The sequence below is a fragment of the Danio aesculapii genome, chromosome 7 (assembly GCF_903798145.1).
Source record: "Danio aesculapii chromosome 7, fDanAes4.1, whole genome shotgun sequence".
Classification (NCBI taxonomy): Eukaryota; Metazoa; Chordata; class Actinopteri; order Cypriniformes; family Danionidae; genus Danio; species Danio aesculapii.
Genome location: NC_079441.1, coordinates 4,225,884 through 4,237,887, shown reverse-complemented (window position 1 = coordinate 4,237,887; position 12,004 = coordinate 4,225,884). Strand labels below are relative to the sequence as shown.

Genomic DNA, 12,004 nt, shown 5'->3' with positions numbered 1-12,004 from the left:
ACCGCTTCACACAGCAACAATCACCAGAGAAAGCTGCAAACTTTAACAGAGAGTCTCTTTGTTACTTAAACTTCCTTATTTCCTTGTGGATTTTCACTTCACGTTTGCTCCATGATGAAGCAGTGCTTTGGTGTTTACGTACACACACACACACACACAAATGTTGGCGTTCCTGCTTCAGACCCCAGTGGAAGGAGCAGACAGAAATACAACTGAAACCCCCTATAGTTCAAGGAGGCGTGCGTGTGTGTGTGTGTGTGTGTGTGCGTGTGTGCGTGTGTTTGTTTGCTCATCAGATGTGCACAAACTGAAAGTCATTGTAAGGAAGTCTGAGTGTGTGTTTTCTCCCCTCTGGCTGTATCTGCAGTGTCGGATGCTTCAGTCAGTCAGCGAAACCTCAGGACATGAACGTCTTTCAGAGCTCCTGCTGCTCCATTTTAGGAGCTCTTCTGCTTTTCCTTCTTCATGGTGAGTGAAACGATTGCTAATGTCCATCAGCAGGCTGTTAGAAACATCATGTGTACACTGCAGAACCTGTATCTGGAAACCTGCCCAGTGTTTGCACGACAGAGCATCTCAAAGTAAATGATTTGACATGACATCTAAATGTATGGGATTTTTAAAATGACATTCAAATCCAAGTTTTAAAGTAGTATTTCTTTTCTGAACATGTATATTGTGTTTACATCTCAGTGTCGGGTTGGAAGAGTCAATATATTACAATCTAAATCACTTTTATTTTTAAGATGCTCACTAAATGTGCTAGTTTCCATTTAACGCAGGTAGGTGTCGTGTGATATTTGCGTAATTGTTCATTTTTAATGCATGACCCAGGCTTAAGATGCCTTTTTTAACCCAGCACTGCGTCCTATCGAAGTGTCATCTCTGCGATAGAAACTGCTCGGCTCAGGAAACCTCAAGTTTTATCTCTAGAAACTGTGGCTAAATGTAAAGTATGTTGCAAGCGGCACAAACCTGCGTAGTGTCATCATACAGCGAGACTATTACTTCACCTTAATATTAAAGGTGTATCATTCGTGCAAAAGAATGTAAGAAGAGTACATTAAGAAGTTAAAATGTCAAGAAGCTGCAGTCTGTGGGTGTTAGCGGTGGTGTCAAACACTTCCTTATTGATCAGCAACTGGCAGAAGTGATGAGCTGTGAATAACACCAGCTATTAAACACACAGATCAGAGATCATTGAGCAAATGAACAGCATTACAGATGGTACAGTAGGGGACTTTCGGGTTTACAGTGGAAATAAAGTCATTCTGATGGTGTTGTGGTTCTAAGATAACAGATCGATCACTGGTGAAGCTGTAGGATGTGTTTCTGGTCTGTTTATTACCAAGCGTTTATTTCCATTTGAGGTCTTCCTCACAGACTGCTCAGGTTTGCTGTTATTTGTGAACATGTATAGTGTAATGGAAGGAAAATCTGTAATCTAGGGGTTGCAGTGTCAGTTCACACATTTCATAGACAGGTCTTTCTGCTTTTACAGATAACCACACACCATTTAATCACATATAAAACACAATTAAATAAAGCTAGATTAAATAAAAGTGCTTTTAAAGTCTGGTAGCGCTTTATTTAGGGGCTAATTCTCACCATTAAAGGGATAGTTCACCTCAAAATGACAATTCTGCCATCGTTTACGTTTAGCCTCCACTTGATCAAACTCGATTTAAGATTCTTTATTCTGTTGAACGCAAAAAAGGAGATATTTTGAAGAATGCTGGCTGCTGACACTTCACAACAGTTCCAAACAGTTAATTTGTATCACGTTTCTGTGGTCACGGTTTTTAGTTTGCATTGTATTATTAAAAAAATCCGCTATTGCGACACTTAATACCGAACATCCGCATAAAACACACAGCCTTACACTCAAAAACATGACGCTTGCTGTTTGTTCTACTTAGTTACTAAGTTTTTAAATTGTTTTCAAGAGTTCACACTGAGCTGATGATTGATAATAAAGTGTGTTTGGCATGCTGACCCGGGAGAAAGCCCCGAGCTCAAAATATCCTCGAGCCTGGAGCTCCCTTTCGGTTGAAGGGGTGAGAGAGGAGTTTGAGCTCAGGCAGGTCTTGAGAACTCCCCTGCTTGTAAGCGTGTTAGGAATAGCTGAGAGATGTAGCTGGCTAAGAGTTTGACTTAAGATGCCACTTTAGATTCGTCCATTTATTTAAAGGTGCTGCATGTAAGTTTTTGACTCATCCATTCATTTTATTTTCAGCTTAGTCACTTTATTAATCAGGGGTCGCCACAGCGGAATGAACCGCCAACTTATCCAGCACATGTTTTAAGCAGCAGATGCCCTTCCAGCCGCAACCCATCACTGGGAAAAGTTTTTGACTCTTCTAAAGCATAAAAATACCATAATATGTTGGCAGATATTTTAGAAAAATGCCAGGTAAACATTCTTGTTTATCTGAAAAACAATGCTGAAGTCAGATATTCTGCTTTGAACATGTGTTTTCCGTGCCAGAACGCTGTCTTTGTTTTGGTCATTTTAACCCGCTCAATGCCAGTTTAGCCAATTATATTTCAGCACTGGGGGTTGCTCAGTGGAAAACCACGTATTTCATTCATTCATTCATTCAGAAAGACTCTCAAAGCATGCGTCCGTGACTGAAATAAGACTTCCGGTGGACGGTAGCAGATTCAGTTCCACATGAGGTTATTAATTAGCTAATAATATAAATATTACGAGTGTAAACATTAGGTGAGCAGGTTACATTGTAACCTCGTGTCCTAACAACACACTTTGTTACAAGATACGCAGTGATGAGCAGTTTGGCTGTTTTCACCAGACGAAACACGACAGAAATGTAAATACAGCCAGTCAGAAGCACAGAATAGTGCACTCACTCATAAAATGGTAAGGTTTATAATCTAATTAATACATATTAAACCTCTTTAACATTATTAAATGTACATGCTGAATCACTGATATGCGTTTAATTCTAAAGTTCAATTTCAGACGGTTTATTTTATTTTCAGGATCTGAGATGAAATATCTGCTGCTGCTTTCAGTATATGGCAATAAATGTGATGTAAAATGGCTTCAAACTCACTATAATGGCACTCCATTATCCAAGCTTTAAATATGATCCTTTAAAGTAACCAGTCTGACGCCACGAACTCATCCAAGACGTTATATTCTTCTCTTGAGTTTATTTGTTCTTTAACGTAGGAACGATCTTTTTATCTTTATATAACGATACAATATGGAACGACGGTCAAAAACTGTCTCACTCCGTCTCTTTCTCTCTTTACAACAAGGATATGACGTGATCCGTCATCAATAACCAAAGGCATAAAGCATGCAGTAACAATATGAACATTCTTTTGATTGTAGACAGTATAAATGCAGTAAACAAATGATGATAACTATACATAATATTCTACAATTTGCATAATAAATTTGACTCTAACACTCACATTGTTAGCATTTAACACTGAATAAAGCACATGAGGTGTACCTGAGCTGATCATGTCATCAAGTTTTCTGTTGTTCAGCTGTGAGAAATAGAAGCCGTCTCTAATATATCAATTCGAGGTGTTGGTCTTTTAGAACATGGTTTAAAATCACTCGCTCCTGTCCTCAATCTGGCAACCTGCGCTTTCATTTGTTTTGATCCAGGAGTGCAATACCTAGTTCAACCACTGGGTGTCAAACTTACATACTGCACTTTTAAGATGTATGTTTTAGGATGGTAGGAGGAAACCAGTGAAAACACACGCGAGCATGGGGAGAACGTGCAAACTGCTTACTGAAATGTTGACTGGCCCGGTGAGGGTTTGAACCAGTGGCGTTCTTGCTGTAAGGCGACAGTGCTAACCACTGGGCCCTATCAGGAGAAGGGGAGGAGTAGGGGTGGAAGGCGGGATTCTTCAAGGCGAAGATGACTGAAGTGGATAACTCTGATTATTTATAGTGAGTCACTATTCATCTGATTGGCGATATGCGGAGCTGATGAGGGACCAGCCTCGATCAATCATAAGCATGTGATCCTCTCGAACTGAGTTTAGAAATAAACCGCACTAATGTTCAATCCACTTAAATTTGTAAAAACTACCAAGCGAACTTAATTCCTTCATGTTGTCCCAACACAAGTCGATTGTGTGGAAAACAGCATTATTACAGTGTATAATCTGCCGTTCACAGTCATTTAAAAATGTTATTCTCAAGGTCATGTACACTACTTTCAGTCTTAAGTTTTAATTTAGGCTGCTTTCACACCTAGACGTTTGATGGAGAACCTGTCGCATTTACCTGTGAGCTCGGTTCGCTATATGTGAACATCGCAATTGCGCTCTGATCCTTGCCAAAACAATCAATCTGAGATCGCCTGAATAGGGTGGTCTGGGCTCGGTTGAAACAAACTCTGAAGTGAATCGATTGTAGCAGTGGCGGATTTAGGCATGGGCAATATAGGTGATCACCCAGGGCAGCATTACCCAGAGATCACCCAGTTTGCCTAGAGCGCCGGTTCAGCTTGCTCTGGCCCTAGATTGTGGTGAGAAAGCAATGCGATCCAACGTACCAACGAACCAGGCTATAATCACAGTGTATTATGGATATGTAATAGCCACATATGGCAATATGAAGACTGATAAGAGTGTGTTTCATGTCGAATATTAAGGTGAATTAATGCTGAACTATTAACCAGATCTGCTTATCTGTTTTACCAAACTGCAGTCTCGATTTATCTGTTATTTCTCTCTGTATTGTAAATCAGGGGTGTCCAAACTCAGTCCTGGATATTTTAGTTCCAACCCCAAAAAGACACACCTGAACCAGTTAATCAAGCTCTTTCTAGGTAGACCAACTTTAGACACCCCAGATGTAAAGCCTATAATGCATAATTGTTGCCAACAGCTCTGAGAAAGTCTTACCTCTGATTTATACTTGGTGATAATGTCTGTGGTTGTCACCATTCAAAATTAAACTGCACCTTTTCACTCATTGTATCTTACTCATCGTCATACATTAAAATAAGGACGCATGACAGCTGAGCAGGACAATTAAGTGTGAAACTCTGACCAATGTGAGAACGGTTTACTCACGCGTGACTTGTTTGAACTATTTTAATCCGTTTAGAAACTCTGGTGTGTGAAAGCGAACCGCACCACGAACAAAAATAAGCGTAACAATTTTAATATCTGTTTCAGAACAAAACACTCGATGTAGAGACGGGAAGGCAGCCTTAGTCTATTGTTGTTGATTACTGGTAATATCAACAGTGCACTCATTTTTGCTGCTGTCATTTTAAATGTCTTTATCGTATTAGTTCATCTGTCAGGCACTGTGTACATTGATTAGCATTGCTGCAAATGCACCAGAATTATCCAAATGGCTATTTTTCATGGACGGATATTAAAATCTATTCACTCTAAAAACAATACAAACATTTTACAATGAACCAAGCATAACTACACTGTAAAAAATGCTAGGTTCCACACATTTCCTTCACGTTGTCCCAACACGAATCGACTGAGTTAACTTAATCTTTTAAAAAATTGATGTGGATTCAACATGAAACTATTAGATTGTCCTAAAAACAAGTTAAGAATTGTGTAGTTTCAACATTTTTCTGAGTGTAAGCAGCACTAAAACCAGACAGTTAAATAAATACTAGTAAATATAATGTATTTAATCAAAATTAAGTAAAACACAACACAAAAATTCTTCAGTTCTTCAACTAATGCGTTCTTTCGCTTTAGAACCGACTGTTAAATACGAGTATTCTGGCGTTATATTAAGCATTCTGCCTACAAGTTGCAGCGCAAAAACATGTTGAATTAAAAAAAGCATCCATGACCTAAGAGAGAAACGTGCAGCAGACCGAGTTTTCAGTTTCTGTGCCGTCTTGAACTGGAATCTTTACCCTGATATAATCTGAAGCATGCGAGTTGGCAGCAGAAAGTGTGAAAGCGGCCTGATCTCACGAGAAAACGTCCGTATTTTACGTTTTGTCAGTTTAGTGGCTAATTCGTACGAATTTGTACGAGTTCAGTCGTACGAAATTGTACGATTTTAAAAAGAAGGCGTGGCACCTAACCCCACCCCTAAACCCAACCGTCATTGGGGGATGAGCAAATCGTACTAAAATGTACGAATTAGATCGTACGAATTCATACGAATTAGCCACTAAAATCAAAAAGTTACGAATTGCCGTGAGATTGTGTTGGTGAAAGAGACGGTGTAAACTGAACAAATGAACAAAGTTAAAAAGTGATGGGACAGAATAGGTGGGCTGTAACCATAATAACAAGCCAACAAACTGCTTACATGAACCGTACTTGCATGAAATACACGTAACGAATTGTGACAAAAACCAATCCAATGCCTATTCATGTTGATAGTGATATTTATTCCTACAATGGAAGTCAATGTGTACCATGAACCAGCATACTTCAAATTATCTACATTTATGTTCAACAGAATTAACATCTAAAAAGTGTCTCTAAAAGTATAAAACAACAAGAGGGAGAGAAAATCATGAGTCGTTTTTATTTTTGTGTGAACTATTGCTTTAACAAGTGGCTTATTTCCTGCCTATTATTAATACACTGCCTATTATAAGTACTTATAAAGCACATGTTCTGCAAGATCTTATTTTCCACACCTAATCCCACCTAATAACTATTAATAAGCAGCTAATTAGGAATTTGTTGAGCTAAAAGTCATAGTTAATGGTTTATTCAACAAAACTTGTAATGCGACGACAATTCCCAGCATGACTACCCCCCACCCCACCCGGACTAAAAATGGTAAATGACTAATGTACAAATTATGTGGAATTATTTCGTTATAAAATGAAGTAATGTTCCTGAAACCTGTCCTTATTCAGCTGAGTGACCTCTGGCTCATAGCAGTTTCTGTCACTCTTGGTTCTGCAATATGTTTTGTTTATTCCCACATCAGCAATTTATGGCTGTTTCATCGTATATTATGTAATAATCATGACAGCTTCTTACGTCAATAAAAAATAACACAAAAACAACTTTGAATTGTACATTAAAAACATTTAATATGCCGTGCGATTAATCGGAATCGAATTGCAAATTGAAACAAGGCGATTAGTTAATCACAAGAGGCTGCAATATGAGAAATATACAGTTGAAGTCACAATTATTAGCCCCCCTTAGATTTTTCTTTTAAATATTTCCCAAATGTTGTTAAACAGAGCAAGGAAATTTTCACAGTATGTCTGATAATATTTTTTCTTCTGAAGAAAGTCCTATTTGTTTTATTTCAGCTAGAATAAAAGCAGTTTTTAGCAGTTTAAGGTCAATATTATGACCCCCCTGTTTTAGTATGCCCCAAATTTGAGTATGTAAAATGTTTCAGCATACCAAAAAGGTTTATGTAAGTGAGACAAGTGTGGTGCTTATCGACAAGAGAAGGCACCAATAACGGTCCATACACCATATACACCTGTTTATTGCTGGTTCACACAGCTGATATCAATCATCACAATAATATTCAATAACCATGAATCATACTCATGAACATCATTAATCAAAATACAACAAAATTGCATAAAAGAATATAATGCGAAATAAAGATGATATTACATAAATAAAAGACAGATAAAGAAACCCCAAGCAACTTGTTATAAGTAAATACAACCTCAGAGACGTGCCATCATTTTCCTCTTCAAAGACTGGGGAGCCCGTTGCAGTCACATTGGAAAAGCAACACGCGTGTCCGAGAATGCCGGACGATGTGCACTTATCCCATGGCTGAGCTTCCAATGTTTCAGCAAGAAACCCTCATCTTTATAGTCAAAATTTGGGTGCTGGCCAAAGGTCGGCCTATATTAGGTAAGAGTGAAGTGTGAGATGATCAGGCCCACCTTCTCTCTCAGCTAGGTGCACATTATTTCTGATCGCAAAGCACAAATTTGAGGTTTTTAGTGTCAGCATGATTATCTAGAGTCAATATTTTACCTCCTGAAATCTGAAGAAAGCTAACCTTAAGGTCCGGAGACCCTTCTCTGGTTATTTGGTCATGCTTAAGGGTCAATATTCTACCTCCTGAAATCTGAAGAAAGCTAACCTTAAGGTCCGGAGACCCTTCTCTGGTTATTTGGTCATGCTTAAGGGTCAATATTCTACCTCCTGAAATCTGGAGAAAGCTAACCTTAAGGTCCGGAGACCCTTCTCTGGTTATTTGGTCATGCTTAAGGGTCAATATTCTACCTCCTGAAATCTGGAGAAAGCTAACCTTAAGGTCCGGAGACCCTTCTCTGGTTATTTGGTCATGCTTAAGGGTCAATATTCTACCTCCTGAAATCTGGAAAAAGCTAACCTTAAGGTCCAGAGACCCTTCTCTGGTTATTTGGTCATGCTTAAGAGTCAATATTTTACCTCCTGAAATTTGGAGAGAGGTGTGAAGTTAACCTTAAGGTCATGAGACCCTTCTCTGTTCATTTGGCTGTTTGTTGAGCGCAACAGGAAAAAAACTAAAAATAACCCACTTGTTACAGCCCTTTTAAGCTATATTTAATCTATATTTATCTTTATCTTTCTAATCATAATAATCAGATGGTTTACAGTGTGCTGAGCCTGCTGGTTTGTCCATTTACACACATTTTCATCATCACATGATCTCTTATCACAAAATCACATGACCTTTTTTAATGCGCACGCTGAAATTTGTGCGGTAAAAGTGTTTCCATCGTAGTTTATGCGCATCTTTTTTTATAGAATAAAAAGTTTATCCTACTCAGTTATGCGCATGCGTTTTTTATGCACATTTTCTTAATGTATGCACATCTTGGCGTTTGAATCAACCGGTTTATTATACGAATATCTAAAATGCGCATAAAAATAGGTGGATGTAAACATAGCTACAGACACCGAACAAAAACAGGTCATTTTTAAAAGCTGTCGCAGAATTATTCCTACAGATTATTGAGCTGAAGCTTGAATTAAATTAAAATCAGCTTGAAGTTTGTATAAAATAGTCAATCAAATCGCATTATCTGTCAAAAAAAATGCAATTACATATTTTTTTCCTGTTTGCTACTTATCTTTGACCTTATGCCAGTTTTTTGACAACATTTTTGCATTGCCCTTTTGTACCAGCCACTTCTGTTATCCCTGTTTTGCTTAAATATAATCTTATTTTACCTGCACTTGGATCCTCATCTCTGTTGTTCCTTGCTTTGAGCCCCACTCGTGACATTATCCTACTCAGTTATGCGCATACGTTTTTTATGCGCATTTTCTTAATGTATGCGCATCTTGGCGTTTTCATCAACCGGTTTATTATACGAATATCCAAAATGCGCATAAAAATAGGTGGATGTAAACATAGCTACAGACACCGAACAAAAACAGGTCATTTTTAAGAGCTGTCGCAGAATTATTGCTACAGCTTACAGATTATTGAGCTGAAGCTTGAATTAAATTTAAATCAGCTTGAAGTTTGTATAAAATAGTCAATCAAATTGCATTATCTGTCAAATAAAATGCAATTACATATTTTCCCCAAATCGCACAGCCCTAATATATCTGATAAACCACTCAAGATTAATTCAAAACTCACATTAAAGTCGCCAACTCTCAGTAAATAAAACTGTTTTCTGGTAGTTCCTAAAATGTAACCTTAAAACGAAACATGCGTTATGGTGAGGGAGGTTTATTACTAGCTGTTTCCATCCAAATGGATCCTGTGCATGGGATTTAATATAGTAGATATCAGTCGTAAATCAAATTAAACTATACCATTTCTCTGGTTAATGATCAGTTAACAAGCATCAGTTGCCGTTCAAGAAAAAAAACGAAATAAAATCAACTATTTTAGGGGCTCCACTGCAGTGCATGCCCATCTGCATCATCCATGGGTGCTTTACTAAGCTGTGACCCTACATTCACTAGACCATTTGATTTAATGAGTTATTATGCTACCCAGACAAGTTTCCAAACTACCACACGAGAGAAAGTGTTAAGAGTGATTCAATAAATGCAGAATAAAACGCAATCATCATGGTGTTCAGTCAACGTGAAAATGGGCCAATTTCCTTCAAATGGCTTTCTCTGTGATTCACTCTCCAGTGGTTCTACATTTCTTTCTTCCGCTAAACGCTTATATCTGAAGAATGATCAATAAAAACACACAATCACGTCCATAAAACTCTTTTGTCCTGACTAAATATCTCTCGTTGAATAAAAAAAAAAACCCTAATTTGTGTCCAATAGAAGTAGAGCTGCACAATATATGATTTCAGCATCGGTATCACAATGTGAGCCTCAGCAATCGCCACGTCGCAGGATCTGCAATGTGGAGTTCGTATTATAATTTAGCATCTGCATGTGTTTCTGATGCCTGTGACTGTATAATGATTTAAACAAAACATTTAGCTTTAAGAAATTGTACCAATTGTAATAGGGGTGTAATGGATCACGGTTGATCATATGATCACAACCCACAGATTGGAACACACGTGACCCGCGGATTAATATATACAGTATATTATGTTTTTTTTAGATTAATCCTAAATGTGTAACGATCACAGAGAGATTGCCTCTAGCCTCATTCAAATCACATGTATGGAAGCATTTAGGCTTTCCTGTAAAATATAATGATGGCAGAAGAAGTTGTGGTGGGTTATTGGGGATGTGGTGGGTTTCTTAGGTTATTAAAGGTGTTTTCTGTCACTTGTTTAGCCTGCATTAATGCATTCAGTGTAATATTCACGATTATTTATTAAAAGATCAGGATCTCAACACCCACGCAACATAAATTATAAATGATGCTGATTTGCATATGTTTATTAATCATTCCAATTGCTGCATTCAGATCTGTGTTTGAACAATGCTAAATATCAAAAGAGAGACTCAGTCTTTAGTGTTTTGAGTGAGTTATGAAGTTATAAACACTCAAATAACACAGAAGTACTGGGAGAACAGTGTACAGTTTAGACAAAACCACTGATGTTTATGCTAAAGATTAAAATCGCCGTCAAATGCATTTAACTTGACGCTCAAAAATGAAAGTTGTAGGCAGCGATTGCATTGATTAACCAATAGGTGGCGACAACCAGCCATCAAAGATATGCCACTGAATAATTCTTCAATAATGATCATCTAGCAATGAAACATGAAGTTTTATGAGTGAATAACACTCATAAAACCAATGATTAGTGAATAGTCCAGTGAATAGTGAATAGTCGTTTATTGAAGATGAGACTAAAATAAATATGGGTTGTACAATTTTTAATGTTAGATTTCTACATTCAGCGTTATCAGCAACAGAAGTAGAACCAGTGAATTTATTTTTACTCTGCTGATTATTTCTGCATTTTATGTTTGTTAAAACCAAGTGTCTTGCAGTGCTGTTTTTGCAATAAATTACATTAGTAATTAACATTAGTCTCCTCCCCTTTTTAGTTGATGCGAAAAATGGTCCGATCCGTTACTAAAAAACCTAGCCATTAGGTTTCCGTTACACCACTAATTTGTAAACTTAATTTTATTGAATTATTTTCATTTTTGTCATTCATTTACTGTACTTGAGTACTGTTAGACTCGGGAAACCATAAAACACTTTATTCCGATCGTATCTTTATTCTTGATTGTATTTATAGATGGTTGTGCATGAAAACACTCACAACACATGCAAATACAGAAACGCACTGCAAATAGCACAGTCCACAATGAAAACGTGTCAGGGGACCCCAAATAAGTTTATAGATTGTTTATTAGATTTTATGAAGATGCACTCCACTGCAGAATCATCACACTGGGCAATAAGTGATGTTTTAAAAACAAATTTCGGGAGGAGCACGCGCAGAAGTTTCAGTATCAAATACGTCATTGACCATTATTCTATTATCCAATCAGTTCTTGACCAAAACCCTATATATACCAAAGCTGTCTTACCTGCAGCATCTTACGACTTTAGCATCCCTCCACCACCCCGTCAACTCACCTCTTAAGCATTACAATCCCGGGGGGAGTGTTCTGGGGCCGGGCTAGATACTTG

The 12,004-nt window shown here is 37.7% G+C and overlaps 1 protein-coding gene across 1 annotated transcript in view; it reads left to right on the top strand.

Moving 5' to 3' along the window:
- Positions 1–345: 345 nt before the first annotated feature.
- si:cabz01074944.1 (T-lymphocyte surface antigen Ly-9) overlaps positions 346–12,004 on the top strand; it is a 29,210-nt gene continuing 17,551 nt past the window's right edge. Inside the window, exon 1 of the mRNA XM_056462581.1 lies at positions 346–468. Coding sequence (XP_056318556.1) covers positions 405–468 — 64 coding nt within the window. The 5' untranslated portion in view covers positions 346–404. The remainder of the gene's footprint in view (positions 469–12,004) is intronic.